General features: G+C 44.4%; 1 protein-coding gene across 1 annotated transcript in view; it reads right to left on the reverse strand.

Annotated features, from left to right (window-relative positions):
- The window catches only part of CLDN10 (claudin 10), a 105,966-nt gene extending 103,514 nt beyond the window's left edge, over positions 1-2,452 (reverse strand). The window contains exon 1 of the mRNA XM_060233615.1: positions 2,228-2,452. Within this exon, the coding sequence (XP_060089598.1) occupies positions 2,228-2,441 (214 nt within the window). The 5' untranslated portion in view covers positions 2,442-2,452. The remainder of the gene's footprint in view (positions 1-2,227) is intronic.
- Between the last annotated feature and the right edge of the window lie 21,107 nt (positions 2,453-23,559).

Below are 23,559 nucleotides of genomic sequence, written 5' to 3' on the forward strand. Positions count from 1 at the left end.
GCTTTCATTGTGTTTGTCTCCGTCCTTTATAAAGTTTATATTTCTGCTACCTGGCATTACATTTTACGACACTCTTGGCCTGGCTTGACAAGGTCTCATTTACGTCCGTTCTGGTCCTCATAGCACATGAGTTTGACACCCCTGCTCTAAGACATAATACACTCTGTTTGTAGCTGGATCTGTGTGCCCTGTGGCACAGAGTGGTAAAGCTGCAGTACTGCAGTTGGAGCCCTCTGCTCACGACCTGAGTTCGATTCCAGCAGAAGGTGGTTCAGGTAGCAGGCTCCAGGTTGACTCAGCCTTCCATCCTTCCAAGGTCCGTAAAATAAGTATCCAGCTTGTTGGGGGGAAAGTATAATGACCGGGGAAGGCAATGGCAAACCACCCCGTAAAAAGGTCTGCTGTGAAAACTTTGTGAAAGCAGCATCACCCCAGATTCGGATACGACTGGTGCTTGCACAGGGGACCTTTCCTTTTCCTGTGGGCATCACTAGCTTTGTGTCCCCTCTCTACGTTACCTAATATACACTCAATGTAATCTTTTATTGCAAATCGACATTCTGTCCTTCGAGGAACTTGGATGTGAATAAATTCTCTGGTAGTGTTGGAATAATTTAAGGAATGGAGATTCTAGCTTCCATACAGTTTTCCTGGTGGTTTCCCTTCTCTTCTGACCTACTGTTTTGGAATGGTTTAAAGCCAGATATCCCTGTGTGCTCCAGTCCTAGACTTTCCCCGGAGGGGTAATCCTCGAGACACTGAGCCCAGTGTCAAGGGTGAGCTCTCAAGGAAGGGGGTGAGGGTGCAGTAACCATGGCCCACACTTCTGTTCCTGTGTAGCCCACCACGATGGAGGGGGGCAGAGGTTAACCGGCAGGTGCAGGAATATAAAGTTCAGTAGTGCCGCGTTCTCTTGAAAAGGGATTTGCATGCCAATGTGGGAAAGATGCATAGAATATACAAACTGGCTTTGTTCGTCCTTTAGACAGGAGCGTCTAAACCTCTGAGAGGCATGTGCTTCACAGCTATTTCCCCCCTCGTCTGACATCTTCATTCTGCCTACCTGCTCCTGCTGTCTGTGTTACAGTTTGTTGGCAGGCTGACTGCCATTTTTGAGCTCAATACATATTTAGGCACTTGGTAAAATGCCCACCGTATATTAATAAACACAACAATGATGCCCCTATGGGCGGTACCATGGTGGTTAAGTATAATGTCCATTCTTACATTAAAGCATTAGGTGTATACAAACGTTTGGATGAAAACATGGTGACATTCATAGGTGGGGAGGCAGGAGGAATAGTAGTTGTAATGTCACCTTTTGGCTGCAGATTTTCAGGTTAGAGTACTCACTCAGGTCTCAGTTCCATTCAGCAAAGACAAGCTGGCTCGAAACATCAGCCATATATTTGCAAAGAGACAACCCCAACAACCAACACTTCAGCTAACATCCAAAACTGGAAACTGAACAAGAGCTCCACCCAATCAGACCAACTAAATGACACAGAGGAGGAGCAGACTGTTTCATTCTATACACTCATGTACAGAATCGGGGGTAGAATTCTAGCAGGAGCTCCTTTGCATATTAGGCCACACACCCCTGAGGTAGCCAATCCTCTTGGAGCTTACCAAAAAAAGAGGCTTGTAAGCTCTTGGAGGATTGGCTGCATCAGGGGTGAGTGGCCTAATATGCAAATCAGCTCCAGCTAGAATTCCACCCCTGTATAGAATAAATATGCCACAGTGGTGGTAGCAGAAGGTAAAGGAGAAAGAAGTAGCAGGTAGGACTCAGAGTAGAAGCTAACACCCCACCAATCTTGGTCCCTCTCCAGCGATCTAAATAAATATACTTAGCTTTGGTACATACCTCTAAATAGCATCAAAGCTACATTTGTTCGAATATCCCTATGACCCAATGGGAAAACTTATGGACAAAAGAAATCAAGTTCATTGAATCTCACATGCTAAGAGAGAGAATTGGCACAAAATGTTTTTCTGATGGTACATCACGCCCAAAGAAATTGCAAAAGCAAACATGAGCCGCAATACCAGATGTTGGAAATGCAAGACACAGCTTTCTATCATATGTGGGGGTCTTGTAACAAAGCTAAAAAATATATTGAAAAAGATCCACAAAGCTACATTTGTTCCTTAGCCCACAAGGTCTACACTTAGATACAGCTTCTCAGCTGCTGCACTGACTGCTGCAAGTTTCCCTTTGACTTACCTTCTGTTTTGAAGATAGTGAGATGAGGTCTACAGTGGAAAGCCCCTAGCGCGTTCCCCGCACAATCCATCCAGAGACCCTGGAAGACCCACGTTGCTGTTATCACCGACGAAGCTCTGCTAGTCACTCTCCATTCATTCGAGGCCACGGCTGCAATAATCGCTGCAATGCCACAAAAACTGAAGACGAACCCTATGATCTGCGTCCCTAGCATGTTCTCCGGGTGGCACGGAATCCTTCAGTGGCTTTTTGCGTCAGTGCGGGATGCTGTTTGCTGCCTAGTACAACATTAGCAAATTGCATGTTAACAAGCGCCACCAAACGTTAATATGGATGTAAATTTTGTTTTCTGTCATGTTTGGCGGGCACCCAAAGCTGTCAGCCTGCTAGTTAGGTGGTGACAAAGGGCAGCCAATACGGACAGGAAATGATTAGCAATAGCAGTCGATACCAACATCAGATTATTGATTTGCAGCGCTAGATGTTTGTATCATTTTCTCTTTTGGCAAAGCTCGATGTTCATATTATTTTCTCTTTTGGACATCTGTTATGAAGTTAATGCTTAATTTTCAGTTAATCTCAAACACGACAGACCTCATAGCTAGAAAATAAGTGCAGAGTCCAAGTTGCACAGCGTATTTGACTTTAGCAAAATTCGGTTTGAATCCATTTAATAGGGGGGGCTGAAATTTTCAGATGTGATTCAGGGCTGCATTCCGGCATCCATCAGACTTCACAGAATTCTTTTTCTGTCTTTAAAAAAACCCTGCCGTGATGAAATTTGTTATGCTTTTAGATGGGACTCATTGAAGGTCTGCCGTGATCTGAATAGCACGGCTAGCCCGATCTCATCAGACCTTAGAAGCTAAGCAGGATCAGCCCTGGCTAGTATTTGGATGGGAGACCACCAAGGAATGCCAGAGTCATGATGGGGACCTGATCCAAAATGGCCGCATGCAGGGCTTTTTCTGTAGTAGGAGCTCCTTTGCATATTAGGTCACACACCCCTCTGATGTAGCCAATCCTCGAAGACCTTACAGGGCTCTTCTTACAGGGCCTAGTGTAAGCTCCAGGAGGATTGGCTACATCGTGTGTGTGTGTGGCCTAATACGCAAAGGAGTTCCGGCTACAAAAAAAGCCCTGGCTGCATGTGATTATTAAAACACAAATAATTGTCTTGCTGTAGGAGAACAATTTGCGGCTGATGCCATCACGTCGGCCCACCCTATGGCTCTTGCTATATGTGGCAAATGGCCCTGACCAGAGCGGCAGGAGGATGTCAAACTCATTTGTTATGAGGGCCGGATCAGACATAAATGGGACTTTGTTGAGCCGGGCCTTGTTAGGCCAGGCAATGTGTGTACCTTTTTAAGATTAGATAGCAGAGATATAAATTTTATAAAAGACACAAACACAATTGAAGATTTTTTTTAAAAAAAACCTTAAAATAAAATATGCTTAAAACATATTTGGTCTTAAAAACATATAATTGGTCTTAAAGGTGCTTTGTATTTCTCCCAAGGGATCCAGGGAACTGGGCAAAAGAAGCTCTGGCTCTATCCTTCCTTCCCTAGGGTACCAGGAGAGGGAGGATCTTCAGCCAATAGAAGGAAGAGAGTCTTGGCTCAGTAGCTCTGCAGTGCGATTGAGAGAGCCTGGCAAAGCAAGTTCTCTTCCCCTTCCTCCCCAAGGGAGGAGCCTCAGCCAATGGAGAAAATAGAGGTAGTTCCTGTGCGATTTAGCAAGCCTTTGCAAAGCAAGCTGTTATGCAGAAGGAAGCAAGAGAGAGGGAGAAGGAAGCAGACAAGAGCCAGTTGCTTGGGGTCCTGATAGGAGCACTCCGGGGGACTCATTCGGCCCCCAGGCTGCATGCTTGACATCCCTGCCATAAGGGGTTGCCATAAGTCAACTGTGACTTGACGTCACTTTCCACCATCATATGACAAACTGTGGCTCACCACAGGGATCAGCTGTAGAAAAATCCTCAGCACATGAATGACTCTCTTCATAAAAATAGCTACCATATGCAATCATTGAAAGCGGCTTCCGCATTAATGTGTCGATCCTTTGTAGTGATCATTATCTGAGTCCAATAAACAGGGGGCCCACAATCTAAATTAAAAGAAAAGCAGAGCAGGGCGAGAAGTCAGAAGCAAGGGGAAGAGCCAATAGAATTGTTCAGATTCTGGGTCAGATTCTTGAATCTGATCCAGCAACATGGGCCTCATATTCTTGCATTCCATTTCCCTGGTGGCTCAAAAACATATGATAATGAAATGTGTGTTGTTTCTCCTTTTAAAATCTCTCTCTCAAAAAAAGTTGTGTCTCTGTAGGTTGCAAGAAACACATTAGTGGGAGGGACTTCTAACCCTTTCTTCTCTGGAAATTGATCATATGTGCCCTCCATCCATCCCAAGGAGCGAATGCAGAGCTTTTTTGGTAGCAGGAACTCCTTTGCATATTAGGCCATACCCCTCTGATGTAGCCAATCCCCAAGAGCTTACAGAAGGCCCTGTAAGAAGAGCCCTGTAAGATCCTGGAGGATTGGCTACATCTGGGGTGTGTGACTAATATGCAAAGGGAAATGGATCAGAATTGTCCACTGAGATGGTGACAAACAGTATGGACTGTCTGCCAAAGTCTCGAGGCGGCAGGAGGAAGGTTGCGGGCCTAGCTTGCCTGGGAAGTTATAGATGTTTGTATACAAATGCTAGAAGTGTTTGAAGTAAAATTGGTGACTTGGAATGCTTAGTGTTGGGAGAAAACATAGACATTGTGGGAATTTCAGAAACTTGGTGGAATGAGGAGAATCAGTGGGACATGGTAATTCCTGGATATAGAAAGTTATATCGGAAGGATAGGGAGGGAAGGGTTGGAGGTGGGGTGGCTCTGTATGTCAGAGAGGGTATACAGTCCAGTAAGACTGAGGCCAGAGAATTAGATTCCCTTCTAGAAATGCTTTGGGTCGAAATAGAGGGCCCCAAAGGAAATTTAACTATGGGAGTTTGTTATCGCCCACCAAATCAAAAGATAGAGGACGATTATAATATGATGGAAGGATTAAAGATAGTGGCTAAACGTAAAAACTGTGTTGTAATAGGTGATTTTAACTACCCGCAGATTGATTGGGTCAATATGTGTTCTGGTCGAGAGAAAGAGATTGAGTTTCTTGATGCTCTCAATGACTGTGCTATGGAGCAGATGGTCACAGAACCTACCAGGGGTGAGGCGATCCTGGATTTGGCCCTAAGTAATGCTCAAGGCTTGATGAGAGATGTAAAAGTGATCGCACCCCTTAGGAGCAGTGACCATAATGTTATTGATTTCACCATTTGTATAAATAGAGAGTTGCCCCAAAAGACCAGCACAACCACGTTTAACTTTAAAAGGGGTAAATTCTTTGAGATGAGGAGGCATGTGAAGAGGAAACTGAAAGGAAAGGTAAATACAGTCAAAACCCTTGGGGAAGCTTGGAGGCTATTTAAAACTACAATCCTAGAAGCTCAGATAAAATATATACCACAAGTTAGGAAAGGCACAAACAGGTATAAGAAAAGGCATGCATGGTTAACAAACAAAGTAATGGAAGCTGTAAAAGGTAAGAAGCACTCCTTTAAGCGGTGGAAAGCTAGTCCAAATGAGATTAATAAAAGGGAACATAGGCTGTGGCAAATCAAATGCAAGACTGTGATCAAGCAGGCAAAAAGGGACTATGAGGAGCATATTGCAAAAACATAAAGACCAACAATAAAAATTTCTTCAAATATATTAGAAGCAGGAAACCAGTCAGGGAGGCAGTGGGGCCCTTGGATGACCAAGGGGTAAAAGGATTATTGAAGGAAGATAGGGAAATGGCTGAGAAGCTGAATGCATTTTTTGCCTCTGTCTTCACTGTGGAAGATGAGAAGTGTTTGCCCACTCCAGAACCACTTATTTTGGAAGGGGTGTTGAAAGACCTGAGTCAGCTTGAGGTGACAAGAGAGGAGGTCCTACAACTGATAGATGAATTAAAAACTAATAAGCCACCAGGTCCGGATGGCATACATCCAAGAGTTCTGAAAGAACTCAAGGTTGAACTTGTGGATCTTCTGACAAAAATCTGTAATCTTTCATTGAAATCTGCCTCCGTTCCTGAGGACTGGAAGGTAGCAAATGTCACCCCCATCTTTAAAAAGGGTTCCAGAGGAGATCTGGGAAATTACAGGCCAGTCAGTCTGACTTCAATACCGGGAAAGTTGGTAGAAACCATTATCAAGGACAGAATGAGTAGGCACATTGATGAACACGAGTTATTGAGAAAGACTCAGCATAGGTTCTATAAGGGAAGATCTTGCCTCACTAACCTGTTACATTTCTTTGAGGGGCTGAACAAACATGTGGACAAAAGAGACCCAATAGATGTTGTTTACCTTGACTTCCAGAAAGCTTTTGATAAAGTTCCTTGTGGAGAAACGCCATCTTGGTTAATGTTGGTGCTTGGTTGGAGGGGAACATGAAACTACTAGGCAGGCTGTGTGGCCTAGCCTTCCCTTCACTCCCCCCCTCCCTTCTGGAGTTAAACCATCAACTCTAGGGGGAAAGCCTCCTAGAGGGGCAGGAAGTTCTTTAGACTTCCCCTCATTCCCTCCTCCCTTCTGGAGTTAAACCAGCAACTCTAGGGGGAAAGCCTCCTAGAGGGGCAGGAAGTTCTTTTGGTTTTTTTATTTGAATTAGGCAGGAAAAGGGCAGTTTGCAGCTGGCCCTCAAAGAGAGAGGTTGTGAGTCTGTGGGCTCCTGACTGTGGGAGAGGCCTACTCAGGAGGAGGAGGACCCCAGGCAGTCAGACCGAGTAAGTAATTCACAAGGTAGATCAAGTTTACACCAGGGACGAGAGGATGCGTTTAAATCCACCTTTTATTTGTCCTGCTTGTTGCTGTTCAGGTGCTGTGCTAAACTTTTACATGTAACTGTTTTTGTTTTTATTTTTCTTTCTCTTCTTATTAAACATTTTTACTGTTTTGAATGCTGGCAGTCAAACTCTGTATCACATAGATCCCCAACCGCTTAGACCACGCTGCTTTATGAAGGAGGCCCCGGGGAAGGGGGAAGGCATGCAGTTGGATAAGGTGCCAATCCTCCAGGAGTTCCCCGAAGAAGTTCTGTGGTCTCTGTGATACCCAAGCACAGGGTGGCAGAGGACCTTGAGGCCTGGCCTCAGAGCTGGAGAGGGGGATTGGGAGTCCTGTTCCTCTCAATCTGAACCCCTAGACTGAGCAGGTGGTGGCAGCGAGCCCAAGTGGCCGAAGGAGAAATAGCTCCCTCCAGGAGTTGCCGACTCAATGGGGAGTTGACGGGACCTGGTCTGAAGGCAGAATTGGGCCGGTTCCGTGACATTCCTCATCAAAGGCTCCTTAGTAAGCTTGAGAGTCATGGAATAAAAGGACAGGTCCTCTTGTGGATCAAAAACTGGCTAATTAATAGGAAGCAGAGAGTGAGTATAAATGGGCAGTCTTTGCAGTGGAGGACGGTAAGCAGTGGGGTGCCGCAGGGCTCAGTACTGGGTCCCATGCTCTTTAACTTGTTCATGAATGCTTTGGAGTTGGGAGTAAGCAGTGAAGTGGCCAAGTTTGCAGATGACACTAAATTGTTCAGGGTGGTGAGAAACAGAGAGGATTGTGAGGCACTCCAAAGGGATCTGTTGAGGCTGGGTGAGTGGGCGTCAACGTGGCAGATGAGGTTCAATGTGGCCAAGTGCAAAGTAATGCACATAGGGGACAAAAATCCCAGCTACAAATACAAGTTGATGGGCTGTGAACTGGCAGAGACTGACCAAGAGAGAGAGATCTTGGGGTCATGGTAGATAACTCACTGAAAATGTCAAGACAGTGAGCGATTGCAATAAAAAAGGCCAACGCCATGCTGGGAATTATTAAGAAGGGAATTGAAAACAAATCAGCCAGTATCATAATGCCCCTGTATAAATCGATGGTGCGGTCTCATTTGGAATACTGCGTACAATTCTGGTCCCCATACCTCAAAAAGGATATTATAGCATTGGAAAAAGTGCAGAAAAGGGCAACTAGAATGATTAAAGGGTTGGAACACTTTCCCTATGAAGAAAGGTTAAAACGCTTGGGGCTCTTTAGCTTGGAGAAACGTTGACTACGGGGTGACATGATAGAGGTTTACAAGATAATGCATGGGATGGAGAAAGTAGAGAAAGAAGTACTTTTCTCCCTTTCTCACAATACAGGAACTCGTAGGCATTCGATGAAATTGCTGAGCAGTCAGGTTAAAATGGATAAAAGGAAGTACTTCTTCACCCAAAGGGTGATTAACATGTGGAATTCACTGCCACAGGAGGTGGTGGCGGCTACAAGCATAGCCAGCTTCAAGAGGGGGTTAGATAAAAATATGGAGCAGAGGTCCATCAGTGGCTATTAGCCACAGTGTGTATATATATATAAATTTTTTTTGGCCACTGTTTGACACAGAGTGTTGGACTTGATGGGCCATTGGCCTGATCCAACATGGCCTCTCTTATGTTCTTATGCGTTCCTGCTACAAAAAAAAGCCCTGAGTGAATGAAAGGTATGAGCACCAGTTTGGGGGGGGGGGGGCAGTTTGGTGTAGTGGTGTGCGGACTCTTATCTGGGAGAACCGGGTTTGATTCCCCACTCCTCCACTTGCACCTGCTAGCATGGCCTTGGGTCAGCCATAGCTCTGGCAGAGGTTGTCCTTGAAAGAGCAGCTGCTGTGAGAGCCCTCTCCAGCCCCACCCACCTCACAGGGTGTCTGTTGTGGGGGAGGAAGGTAAAGGAGATTGTGAACCACTCTGAGACTCTTCAGAGTGGAGGGCGGGATATAAATCCAATATCATCTTCTTCTTCTTCAGTGGAGAATGAATTTTTTCACAGTGAAAAAATGCTCCAGGAGGAAAGGTGAAGCGTCATCCCCCGCCCCCCTTCCAGCATCGCAACTCTCAACCAACACACTGAAAGCTCAGAAGTGGGAGGAGAAAGTGAATCAGTCATTGGTTTCAAAGTTAAAACCTAATGTGCTAACCTATTTGCACCTTCCTTAAACAAGGAGCCAACTGAGGCATGGGAGTGGGGGGAGGGGACTGGCATAGTGGGTGAAAAAGTATTTTTGTGTAAGGAGACAAGGCAGCCATTCAGGCTTGTGTAATGACTTTTCGTGTTACTAACCTCAAAGTTGGCATCTAATACAGAGCTAGGGACATATGAGCCCCTGGAAAACTAGAAGGGTATGTGTCTCTAGCTGTGGGATGATACAGAACATTTGGTGTAGTCAGGGATCTTTTTGTAGCAGGAACTCCTTTGCATATTAAGTCACACACCCCTGATGTAGCCAACCTTCGAAGAGCTCACAGGGCTCTTAGTACAGGGTCTACTGTAAGCTCCAGGAGGATTGGCTGCATCAGGCGTGTGTGGCCTAATATCAGGGGTGGAATTCTAGCTTGAGCTCCATTGCATATTAGGCTACACCCCCTGATGTAGCCAATCTTCCAAGAGCTGACAAAGCTCTTTTTTGTAAGCTATTGGAGGATTGGCTACATCAGGGGTGTGTGGCCTATTATGCAATGGAGCTCCTGCTAGAATTGCACCTCGGCCTAATATACAAAGGAGTTCCTGCTACAAAAAAAGCCCTGGGTGTCGTGGTTAAGAACAGCACACTCTAATCTGGAGAACCAGTTTGATTCCCCATTCCCCCACATAAAGCCAACTGGGAGACTTCGGGTCAGTTGCAGTTCTCTCAGAACTTGCTCAGCCCCATGTGTCTCACAGGGTGTCTGTTTTGAGGAGAGGAAAGGAAGGTGATTGTAAGCCACTCCGTGACTCTTAACGGATAGTGAAGGGTGAGCTATAAAACCATCTTCCTCCTCTTTTAGAAGAAACCAGATTACTATATGAAGTGAAGCAGATGTTGGTAACCTAATTGAAAGGCATGGGAACATCCCAAGAAAATGTTAGAAGCTGACCACGTAGTACACTTATGAGGAGTGTCTCTCTGTAACCCGCTCTTATGACAGCACCACATGGTCAACTTTGATAATTGAAGTCCTTTTCCAGAAAGCTCTAAGTCTGTTTGGTGGAAGCAACAATCAGGAGGGCGGTCACACTACAGGCTTTGGTGCCTCTAAAGGGCTCAAGTCCGCTACAGAGAGATCAGATGCTGGAAGTTTATTGGGTGTTTATCCAGAAAGTGGGGGGTGAGGCTGGGCAGGCAATGAGAGGGGAACGAAGGACAGATGCAGATGTCTGGACGAGCACTTTAAATCCGTTGGGGAGAAGCAACAACAACGGAGCAAAGTGTCGTCTGACCACGCCCAAGGTGTATATGCTGTGTCACCATACCTTGGTTGCCTTCTGTAGTGATGATTCCAGAGGGTGTCCTCTGGTGGTGGGTGGAAACTGCCAGCAAGTTGCAGCTAATTTACGGTGACACAATAAGGTTTTCAAGGAAAGAGGCGTTCAGAGATGGCTAGGGGCAGGGCTTTTTTAATAGCAGGAACTCCTTTGCATATTAGGCCACACACCCTGATGTAGCCAATCCTCCTGGAGCTTACAGGGATTTTCTTACAGGGCCTACAGTAAATTGCAGGAGGATTAGCTACATCCGGGGTGTGTGGCCTAATATGCAAAGGAGTTCCTGCTACAAAAAAAGCCCTGGCTAGCGGCTCCTTAATGTCTAACAAAATTTTATTCCAGGATAAATTTTCATGGATTAAGGCTCACTTGGTGGGATTTCTGTAGCTGTTTTCACTAAGTAGACAATTCTATATGAAGCTGTTTGGTGTAATGGTTAAGTGCATGGACTCTTATCTGGAAGAACCGGGTTTGATTCCCCACTCCTCCACTTGCAGCTGCTAGAATGGCCTTAGGTCAGCCATAGCTCTCATAGGAGTTGTCCTTAAAAGGGCAGCTTCTGGGAGAGCTCTCTCAGCCCCACCCACCTCATAGGGTGTCTGTTGTGTGGGAAGAAGATATAGGAGACTGTAAGCCGCTTTGAGACTCTGATTCAGAGAGAAGGGCGGGGTATAAATCTGCAATTCTTCTTTTTCTTCTTCTTCTTAGCTTTTTTTTTTTTAATAAACAATAGAATTAGTGGGCTATGAAATGCAGGGAATATCTGGAGAGTTGTAATTATGTAAAATTCACAAGTGATCAAGGAAAGTACAGAGACCAATCTCAGAATATCAATCATTGACAAGCTCCCTAGTTTTGTTAAAACTAATTAACACCTGTAATTGCTGAGAAGTCCAAAGTTTGACCAGGCTTGTCTGCATGCTTGGCCTACTCCTGATTTTCTTGGAAGTCAACTCACAAGCCCTGGAGTCAGACTGGGCACAGTTCTTCTGCCCTTTTGCATTTTCACGGTTGTGAGGGTCAGTTTATTTTCTTCTGCACATGCCCTAAATAATAAGGATTTCCAAGAGAGGGCGCTGTTGTCATCAGTGTTGTCACAGCACCTTCCCTTTTTATTTTCTGTGCATGCTTATATTGATATATCAATATACCAAACTTGGCCAAACTTGCTTCATGTAAGAGCCACAATGAATAAACAGCAGATGTTTGAGAGCCGCAAGACGTAAATGTGACCTAATCTTGTCAGATCTCAGAAGCTAAGCAGGACCAACTCTGGCAAGTACTTGGATGGAAGACCTCTTTGAAGTACCAGGAGGGCAGAGACAAATTTTATTCAGCCTCTCTCTCTCTCTCTCTCTCCCCCCCCCCCTCTCTCTCTCTCACACACACACACGCACAAATACCAAAGGGGGTGGGGAAGGAATACCAGAACCTCTACACAGAGGCAGGTGATGGCAAGCTGCTTTTGAACATTTCTTGCCCTGAAAACCCCATGGGGTCACCATAAGTCAGCTGTGACTCAGTAGTGATAATAGTAATGGTAATAATAATAAAATTATTAATTATATTAGTGTTAATACAAGATATGAGTCCTCTGCATTGTGATTGGGAAAGGGACTTGATCAGAAGCTGAAGTTTAAGGAGGCAGTCTGGAAGACGCCTTCCTTTAAATCAATTGATGTCAAGAGAAAACTCCTTGGAACTATTATACACGTGGTGCTTTATACTAGTAAAACTTAAATATATCTATAAAACATTTTAGACTAGTATTGAGGATGCCATAATATTGGTACCTACTTTCATATGTGGTAGAGCCAAGGATTTTTTAAAGCAGGAACACAGTTCAGGCTGGCTTGGTATCAGGGGGTGTGGCCTAATATGCAAATGAGTTCCTGCTGGGCTTTTTCTAAAAAAAAAGCCTTGGGTAGAGCTGCCTAAAAATTTTGAGGTTGGGGAGTTGATATATGATGAGATTAATGAAAATTTTAAAATAAATCTAATACTTGATCCAAAAGTAGCTTTGGAAGAAAGTAATTAGCACACAAATCATTAATCAAAATTTTAAAAATAGCAGTGAGTAAAATCAACCAATCAGATTAGATTAGTGCAAAATGAAATGAGTGATGCTTTCGTGATGCCACCTGGAATCCATTTATATATTTTGATAATCAACACTCAACAACTCTTCATCCTCCACTCGATACTGGGAAGCTATGGAAAGCTTAACAGTAATTTGACAAATTAGTAGGCATGTGGTGGAGCTGTAGTAACATCTTGTTAAAGCTGCAAAACCAAATGTATGAAAATAAGTGTAAATCTTTCTTTCTTTCTTTCTTTCTTTCTTTCTTTCTTTCTTTCTTTCTTTCTTTCTTTCTTTCTTTCTTTCTTTCTTTCTTTCTTCCTTCCTTCCTTCCTTCCTTCCTTCCTTCCTTCCTTCCTTCCTTCCTTCCTTCCTTCCTTCCTCATTTGCCTTTTGGGGTATGGCTTTTTGTTGTGTTTTTGTTAATGTATGATTATACGCAATTAAAAATACCCCGCTTTCCATCCTTTTCTCTTTTAAAATTCTGTACTAATCAGTCTGACAAAGTGTTCTGCTGAGCTCAAAAGCTTGCACAAATTTCCGTATCAGTTTGTTTGATCGTATTAAAAGGTGTGATGTGAACTGAGCCCCAGCTATTGCCTTCCATGGGAAATGCCTGCTGTTTTGTTCTCAGAGGAGCACCTGTCCATCGTAATCAGATCCCCGACTCTTTCAGTGTAATCAATCTCTCAGGGCCATTTGAAGATAAAACGAGATAACCTCATGGATGATACAGGGAATTCACTGGGAAACGTGTGGGAAATGAAAGAGATGAATCAGCTGTAGTTCTCAAAAGACTACGGAAAAGAAATGTAGTTCTCAAGAGACTACGGAAATATTATGTAACAAAATGAAAAACTGTATTGAAGTAACAATTGTTAATACAAGTCTTGGCTTGCTACTCTATATTTTGAAACGAACAATTTATTATCAATATTATTAACAAAAAACACTAGATGCCAGATTTTAACAGTTGCACAGAGACATTTTGAATCTGACAAAGCGTAACCGCTAGTGGAAGACTGTTGATCTCTGAGGCTGCAACTGCCAACTGTCTATGCAACAATTGTAAAAGCTGGAGAGTGTCGAAGGATAAATTTGAAGGAAATACTGGGTATTCCATTATTGAATTCAAGGCTTTACCTAATGTACTACAGCCTGAAGAAGGCAAATGAAATGGATAGTCCAAAGAGCCAGTTTGGTGTAGTGGTTAAGTGCGTGGACTCTTATCTGGGAGAACCAGGTTTGATTCCCCACTCCTCCGCTTGCACCTGCTGGAATGGCCTTGGGTCAGCCATAGCTCTCACAGGAGTTGTCCTTGAAAGGGCAGCTGCAGTGAGAGTCCTCTCAGCCCTGCTCACCTCACAGGGTGTCTGTTGTGGGGGGAGAAGACATAGGAGATTGTAAACCGAGTGGATATCATCATCATCTTCTTCTTTTGCTGTAACATCAACCCCCTATTATAATTTTGCCAATTGTTGTTAAAATCTGGCATCTAGTGTTTTTTGTTAATAATATTGATAATAAATTGTTTGTTTCAAAATATAGAGTAGCAGGCCAAGACTTGTATTAACAGTTGTTACTTCAATACAGTGTTTCATTTTGTTACAATATCACTTTTCTGTATAGCCATCTTTTTCTGTGTATGTAATATTATGGGGCTTTTGTTTTGTTCCAGTGGATTACTTGCAAACCTTTTTCCAGGGTGTTTTTTGAGCAGGAACCCACAGGAATGCAGTTCCATCTGGCTTGTTGCCAGGGGGTGTGGCCTAATATGCAAAACCAGAAATATACTTATTATCACACCAAAGTGTATACAAACATATTTTAGTGACAAAAACAACATACAGTGATGCTCCCAGAATAACAGCTGGTTACAAAATGCAATCACGGAAGAAGTATAACGCTGAAAAAGTCCACACAACTCCATATATGGGGGAAATATGACTTCCTGTGCACGTCTCTGTGACCTGCTGTCTTCCGTGCTGCTACTAATGAATAAAAAAAATTCCACTGGAGAGAGAAAGGGGACCACACTCCTAGGTCAAATTACGGTTTCGTTCCTTGTCCCTTCATCAGTCTGGTCTCTTCACAACCATTGTTTCACGGAGCCACAGAGAAATACTTTTGCTTTTGGATCAACGCATTTCTTTTTTGCTCTTCCCTCCTCAACCCTGTTCTTATGCTTCTTGGCTCCAAATGTTCAGAAACTGAGATTAAATTCAGAAAAATCACATTTTGTGACTTCTGTCCTTTCCTCTTGCTCATTGCCCCTTTATATTGACCTGTTTGTTTCTGGCTTGCCCTAAAGGACAGAGAGAGATACCTCCTATCCATAAGTCACTCAGTAATGTAAATATTCTCTGTACTTAAATGGAAATCCTTCTTTAGTTGATGACTAATCAGTGCCACCAGAGGTAGTGGTGGCCACAAGTATAGATAGCTTTAAAAGGGGGTTAGACAGATTCATGGAGGAGAGATTCAATCGTGGCTACCAGCCATGGTAACTGAAGGGAGCATCCATGTACAGAGGCCATGAATATCAGTGGGAGGCAGCGACGCAGAAGGGCCTCAGTTTCTAGGCCCTGTTTGTTGGCCCTCCAGGGCAGTTGATGGGCTGCTGGGTGACACAAGATGCTTGACTAGATGGACCACCAGTCTGATCCAGCATGCTCCCATTATGTTCTTAAGAACATAATTATGTTGTTTAAGAACATAGATTGTTAAAGAACATAGGGAACAGCAGGTGGGGAAGGGGAGTGGCAGCAGGGGGTGGGTGGGTGGGGACGCTGCAGAAAACCAGTGTGAGAATTTGCATGCACAGCCGAGAACATATATTCAAACACAAGTGAACAATTTATTGACCATTCAGCTGTGCTGATCCTAAGCTGCATGCCCCTTGAGAACAAAACTGTGGTGCAAGTATCTATTTACACTAAAATTGCCCCCTAAGTTGGAGAGCTGTGATAACTGACATAGAACTGCCCTTTGTCCATGGAAGTTATGAGCAACAGTCAGAGCTTTTTTTGTAGAAAAAGCCCAGCAGAAGTTCCCCATGCCTTCTCTAGCATGCCTGAGGGGGCATGGTGGGGAAAACTGAAGCCCTCGGGGAGGCGTTTAAAGATGCCTTCCTCAGCGTGCCAGCCGGAGCCCTGGCCAGCCCAGGTGAAGCTCTGCTCCTGTGAGCTCCTGCCCCCCAAAAGCCCTGGTGATAGTTCTTAGAAAAAATGTGCAGCCCTTTTTGTGCCCTTGGCTTCCTTAATACTTCAGGCAACAAAGTTGGATGGCATGTTCAGATAACCAGAAATCCTCAGAGAAAATTACCACATCATCCCAGCCTCTAGGTGGGACCTGGGGATCCCCTGGAATTACAAGGGATCCTCAGACTACAGAGATCAAGTTCCCCTGGAGAAAATGGATGCTTTGGAGGGGTGGGCTGTATGGCACTGTATCACACTGAGGTCTCCTCTCTAGGCTTCACCTCCAAATCTCTAGGCATTTCCCAACCTGGAGCTGGCAACCCTACGCATCATAAAGCAGCCTTGCTGGAGATAAGCAGGTCTAGGCCTTGTCAATGTGCAGATGGGAGATCTGGAAATTTCAGGTAAGTCACCGAATCAGGGTTGCCAGGTCCAATTCAAGAAATATCTGGAGACATCGGGGATGGAGCCAGGAGCAAGGTTGTGACAAGCATAACTGAACTCCAAAAAGAGTTCTGGCCATCACATTTAAAGGGACTGCACACCTTTTAAATGCCTTCCCCCCCACTGGAAATAATGAAGGATGGGGGCACCTTTTTTTTTTCACTGGATGCTTTTGGCACTGAAGACTCCATAAGTGCCGAGTGCAATAAGGTGCTTGTATAATAATAATTTTAGAAAGTTCATTCCCAGAAGACCCCAACGGAGGTGGACTTATGGAGTCTTCTGGGAATTAACTTTCTAAAATTATTATTATACAAGCACCTTATTGCACTCAGCACTTTATTGTGTAAGTGTACGGTATTTGTTTTGAGAAATTCTTCTTGTGCTCAGTGGTTGTCTATATTCATGTATTACTAATGTTGTTACTATATTTCATTGATGTGATGTAGAAATATTAATATAATAAGTTATTTGTAAGAGTAGAGGTAATAGTATTCATTATTAGGGTTTGTAGAATCTTTCGGGATCAAGTGCCGTGTTCTACTGGAGAAAGTTTTCCTTCCAGACGTTTCGTTCTCAGCTGCGGAGAACATCCTCAGTGGCGTTGCAGCCGGAGCAGGCGGTCAGACCCTCTTGGCTGCTTTGCATAGCAGCTAAGAAGGTCTGAGTGCCTGCTCCGGCTGCAACGCCACTGAGGATGTTCTCCGCAGCTGAGAACGAAACGTCTGGAAGGAAAACTTTCTCCAGTAGAACACGGCACTTGATCCCGAAAGATTCTACAAACCCTAATGATGTTACCAGCCGTGAAAACCTGAAATCTTTGATAGTATTCATTATTCTTTCATGGTATTTTTTGGTTTTGCTATCTCCCCGTGATTCTCCCTGTTTATATTGTATCCCACCTGGGGATTGGCAACCGTACACTGAATGGTAGGATACATGAATGCGATTGATGTGCACACAAGCTATAATACACATAAACTGACACCTCTTTTCCATCTCAGTTGCTTATCATGATAAAATGTAATCCCAAGGCTTTTCCAAATGTCATGTTTTTGGGAAAAATCCAACGATGTAAACTGCAAGTGTGCCTATCAGTGATGCTCCTGTTACTCACAGTTTTCTCTGAACAGAAAAAAAAATGCATATTTTCCAGCTTCAGTGTTTGTAAATGGAATACAAAATAGTTTAAGGTACCTAAACTGGAAAAGACATGTTTCCCCAATCAGACAAAATGGCAACTACATGTATCAGGCACATAGTGGGTAGTATGTTCTCCAGAGTGCACTGTTGCATCCCTCCCAAATCTAACATCTGAAAACATCTCCAGGGAATTTAAAGAGGTTTTATAGAGAGAGTTGCTGGAAAGAAAACAAATGTAAAATCCCATGATTGCGAAGTCTAATTCTACTTTACAAGAATTCCAGAATGCTTCACTTATATAAGAACGTCCAGAAACTAATCGTTAGTGATGTAATAACTTCCTTGACAATTTTAAGAGATGTAGCAAAGACAGACTTCTACGAATAGTATCTTAAGCAACAAGGAACTGGATAAGAATCACAAAGACTGAGAACTGGGGAAGAAGACACAGGTGCTCTTGCGTTAAATCTTGCCTTTAAAAAAAGGTAAAAGGTAAAGGTGCAAGCACCGAGTTGTTACCGACCCATGGGGTGATGTCACATCACGTTTTCTTGGCAGACTTTTTACAGGGTGGTTTGCCATTGCCTTCCTCAGCCTTGCCTATACATGTCTAAAAACACCATTTTAAAACCAAGCCTTTGTGAGAGAAATCAGGACAATCACTCTTTACTCGCATGCACAAAACGACTAAAATGTGGTGTAACAGTAGATTTTAAGAAGGGATTGTAGATTCTAAACTGCAGTAGATACTCTAGAAAAGATGCCTTGAATTGTTGATGTTTTCAGATGGGATTGTGGTGCCCCAAATAATTACCTCAGATAATTCAGTGCCAAGTTCATTCTGTTCCTTTGGGTTTTGCTTTCTGCCATAATTGTTGTGAAATTGTTCACTTCGTATTTCAAAGGTATGTGCTTCTGGGAAGAAATACTTGTTCTTTTGTCTTTTTGATCACACAAACTGCTAATTTTACATCCCTTAGAACCGCTGGTGGCGGATTATAGGAATTAAGTAGTTTATAGAAAATCTCACTAGGTACTACTCAGGTTTCGGAAGTGTGTGAAGGGGTGTATACCACTTCAGAAGTCCACCCCAATTATCCTTACTCCATGTTTTGTAGTACTTTACAGTAGTTTACATCCTATGTACGTTCAGTTTGGAATAAATCCCACTTATGTCGGTGTTTTCTTTTTAGTGAACATGTCCGGGGATTAGGCTGCAATCCTAAACTCAAATTCTAGATGGCATGTTCCTTTGAGCACAGTGGGATTTACTCAGAGCCGGATTAACAATTAGGCCAAGTAAGCACTGGCCTATGGGCCCCCATACCTTTAGGGGCCCCAAACCAGCTCCCCCCCACCCAGTTTCCACCCTGCTTGCAGCACTCCCAGTCTTCATGCACAGCCAGCAACTGAGCTGCTCTTTGCCCGACTTGCCTGGTGTGGCTGCTGCTGGCGTTGTTGCCAAATTTGCCTCTCACTGCCTCTCCCCTGCAGTTTTGTCAAAGGGGCTTTTGAGAAGGGCCCTGCAGGCTGCAGCGAGGGCCAATTGCGGTGGGGCTGATGCTCAGATTCTGAGATAATTTGCAAGGGGCCCCCGAGATTTTGACTGCCTAAGGGCCTCCACAGGGTTTAATTCAGCACTGGATTTACTTCTGAGTAAGCCTACAAGTGTATCAGATTCCAGTCCAAGTTTTATGTACTGCTCAACTTCTCCGAAGAGTAGTCCTAGCAGGTTGCCAGGACAGATTCTGGTTTATACTGGTGTTTGCACCTATTTGTTTATAATAAACCCACACTGCCTGGACCATCTCTCTGTATGAAGACTGGGAACTTTTTTGCAGGGTGGGCTCTATGACATTATAACCCACTGAGGCCCCCCCCCCTTTCTCCCCTTCCCAAATCTTGCTCACCCCTAAATCTCCTGGAATTTCCCAGACAGGAGCTGGCAACCTTATGCACTATGTTGCTGTGGTCGGAGTGTCTGACTAGCAGTGATGAGGCCTGGGCTCAGTTCCTTTCTCTGTCAAATCCTGGGCTAGTCACGAGGAGGTGGAGGAGGAGGAGGAACAGAAGATTAGTAGGGTTGCCTGGTCTGTGTTGGAAAATACCTGGAGACTTTGGGGGTGGATCTGGGAGACAGCAGGGTTTGAGAAGGGGAGGGGCCTCAGCATGGTACAATGCCACAGAGTCCACCCTTCAAAGCAGCCATTTTCTCCAGGGGGACTGATCTCTGCCAGCTGGAGATCTCCAGGCTCCACCTGGAGGCCAGCGACCCTAGGTTGGATTTATACACCACCCTCCACTTGGAGTTTCAGAGCGGTTTACAATCTCCTTGCGTTCCTCTCCCCACAACAGACATCCAGTGAGGTAGGCGGGGCTAAGAGAGCTCTTTTGAGAGCTGCTCAAAAGAACAGCTCTGAGAGAACGGTGGTTTGCCCAGGGTCACACCGCCAGCTGCATGTGAAAGAGTGAAGAATCAAACCCGGTTCTCTCAGATAAGAGTCTGCTGCTCTTAATCACTACACCAGACTGGCTCTCCTAACAAAACACATCAAACCATCTCTCAGCCTAACCTACCTCACAGGATCGATGTACATATAAAGTACAGGATAGTCTGTTCATCTGTCCATCCATGGCTTTTTTTTTTCATAGCAGGAGCTCCTTTGCATATCAGGCCACACACCCCTGATGTAGCCAACCCTCCAAGAGCTCACAGGGCTCTTAGTACAGGGCCTACTGTAAGTTCCAGGAGGATTGGCAACATCAGGGGTGTGTGGCCTAATATGCAAAGGAGTTCCTGCTGCAAAAAAGTTATCTATCTATCTATCTATCTATCTATCTATCTATCTATCTATCTATCTATCTATCTATCTATCTATCTATCTATCTATCTATCAACGTCTGTCTGTCTGTCATCATCATCATCGTCGTCTGCTGCTGCCCCTGAGCTCCATGGAGAAAGAGTAAGCTAAAAAATTCAGTGTTTTAAAAATCGCAATAAATGTTCCATCTAATTTTTTCCGCTCTTGAGTGGAGCAGTTCACATCCTGAGCAGAATGTCACTGAAGTAATCTTAGAAGGGGCAAAGGGCAGTGGAAGACCCTGGAGGGCTCCGGAGCGGGGCTTCTTGTGTTCATGAGCGGCCCCTCACCCGCCCAGTTTAGAGGGAATGCTGAAAATTTGTAATAATCCATTTTGTGATGTATTTTAAAATGTCCATGGTCAGAACTGAGGAGACAGGGTTGTCTCAGCTGCGACGCTCCCTGCCAGATGTGCAGACAAAAGCCATTAAGGATACAGACTGCACATTTTGGGTGGGTATTCCGGCAGAGACCGGCCTTCCTTTAAGGAACTATTAAACTGGTACAATAAACATTAGCAACAAAGGGATCTTCAACTAAGAGAAAGATTTAACGGTTTGTTCTGAAGCCCTATGCTATGCAAAAACATTTCAGACACAATGGCCAGTTTTGGAATATTTGCTTTTTTTGAAACTGGAGACAGACTTGATTATTGGATATTTTAGGAGGTTACTGGTTGTTGTACATTTCCTCTTGAAACAGAGAGGAAGTGTGGAGTAGTGGTCAGAACAGGGGCCCCAGTGGGACGTCCAGGGCTTTTTTTGTAGTGGAAACTCCTTTGCATATTAGGCCACACACCCCTGATGTAGCCAATCCTCCAAGAGCTCACAGGGCTCTCATTACAGGGCCTACTGTAAGCTCCAGGAGGATTGGCTACATCAGGAGATCCTGCTACAAAAAAAGCCCTGTGGATGCCTATGGGCACAATGCCACCTGCCAACACTTTTCTTGGTGCTCACTGAGCGTTTTTTGGAAACTGGGTGGGGCCAGCTGGAGCAGTTGTCCAGCAGGGCTTCTGATTGGCTGTGCAGATCTTTTAAAACTGTTGTTTTGGCAGCAGCTGCCACCACAGCACAAGGACCTCCACATATGACCGAAAGTAAGCTGTACTGGAGAGAAAAATTATGTTCATTTAAAGCAGATCTTCTACCTGGAATGCTGAAGAGTTACTATTAGAGTTACTGTATGTGTAATTGACTCCCTGGCAAGTTGTGGTTGGTGCTGCCTCCTGTGACAGTCAAGGGCTTTTTTAAATAGAAAAAGCCCAGCAGGAACTCATTTGCATATTAGGCCACACACCCCTGATGCCAAGCCAGCTGGAACTGAGTTCCTGTACGCTCCTGCTAAAAAAAAAAGCCCTGGAAATAGCCACGTTGTGGATGCACCCACTCTCTCGAGTCTGAATTCCAAATGAGCCTGCAGGCTCAAAAAGATCAAGGAAGCTGGGTTAGACTGTCAGTCTAGGACTTGGGAGCCTCAGGTTCAAATCCCCAGTCTGCTGTTATGCCCACCAAGTGATCCTGACCCAGTGACTCCCACTCAGCCTAACCCACCTCACAGGGCTGTTGCGAAAACAAACATGCACAGCCTTGGAGTAGAACCGACCACACTAGCTTAATACAGAAAGCATACAGCAGTTGGGGGGAGTGTGCTGTTTTTGGGAAGCTGCACTATACGGCAAGCAAAACCATCTAGGTGAAAATGAGAATTTTACTGGTAGAATACAGAAGAATAAAGCAGCCCCAAAATAGGGGGCTTGAGAAATACGACTTTTGCTCGTTTGGTGTTGATGTAGGTTTTGAGGAAATAATATTCCGTTTCTTGGACATTCCTACACAGTAGCTGGCCCTGGCCTGGATAGCCTGGTCTCATAGAACTCAGAAGCTAAACTTTGGTTAATACTTGGATTGGAGACCACCAAGGAAGTCCAGGGTTGCTACACAGGGGCAGGCAACGGCAAACCCCCTCTGCTCATCTCTTGCCTTGAAAACCTTATGGGGATCACCCTAAGTTGGTTGCTACTTAAGGGCACTTTCTACCACTGCACAAAGGGTGAGCATATTTGCAACTTGGCAAGAAATACAACGGGCATCAGTTTCCTTTGACCTGTCGGCAATAGCCTCATTTTTCAAAACTCGATTGGGCTCAACATGTTGATTGCAGCAAAACAGCCTTGAGAAAAACTTCTAGGGCAGGCCAACATAGACAATTTCCATGATTTATGACTTCTCCAATTTTGAGCTGGTATTGTATTTTTTTTTTTTTTAAAAAAGCACTTTTCTCCCTTTCTCACAATACAAGAACTCGTGGGGATTCGATGAAATTGCTGAGCAGCCAGGTTAAAATGGATAAAAGGAAGTACTTCTTCACCCTAAGGGTGATTAACATGCGGAATTCACTGCCACAGGAGGTGGTAGCGGCCACAAGCATAGCCACCTTCAAGAGGGGTTTAGATAAAAATATGGAGCACAGGTCCATCAGTGGCTATTAGCCACATTGTGTGTGTATGTATAAAATGTTTTGCCACTGTGTGACACAGAGTGTTGGACTGGATGGGCCATTGGCCTGGTCCAGCATGGCTTCTCTTATGTTCTTATGTTCTTACCCTTAAAGAAAGTTACCTTTTGCAATTACCTATTGTCAGGGCTTTTTTTGAGCAGGAATGCACAGGGACGCAGTTCCGGCTGGGTTGGTGTCAGGGGGTGTGGCCTCATGTGCAAATTAATTTCTGCTTGGCTTTTTCTACAAAAAGCCCTATGTGAAACGATGGTGACATCAGGGGGTGTGGCCTAATATGCAAATGAGTTCCTGCTGGGCTTTTTCTACCCCAAAAGCCCTGCTTATTGTCTTTGTAATGTTCTAGCCCAAGAAATTTTCTGCCTCAATACATTTGTTAACATCAGGGCTTTTTTTTTGAGCAGACGTCTTTCTTCTTAGATCAATTTGTAAAGAAGTGAAGCCGGGTTTCTCCTCCCAGTGTGTTAATAGTCCAAGGCAGATGGGTTGGGAAAGCGGTTCCGGCTGGCTTGGCATTAGGGGTGTGGCCTAATATGCAAATAAGTTCCTGCTAGGCTTTTCCTTCAAAATAGCCTCACGTGAAACAATGGTGACATCAGGGGGTGTGGCCTAATATGCAAATGAGTCTCTGCTGGGCTTTTTCTTTAAAAAAAGCTCTGGTTAAGCTTGGTGTAGAAGAAGATTGAAGATTTATACCCTACCCTTCTCTCTGAATTCA

This window comes from Heteronotia binoei, chromosome 3 (assembly GCF_032191835.1).
Source record: "Heteronotia binoei isolate CCM8104 ecotype False Entrance Well chromosome 3, APGP_CSIRO_Hbin_v1, whole genome shotgun sequence".
In the NCBI taxonomy this organism is placed as follows: Eukaryota; Metazoa; Chordata; class Lepidosauria; order Squamata; family Gekkonidae; genus Heteronotia; species Heteronotia binoei.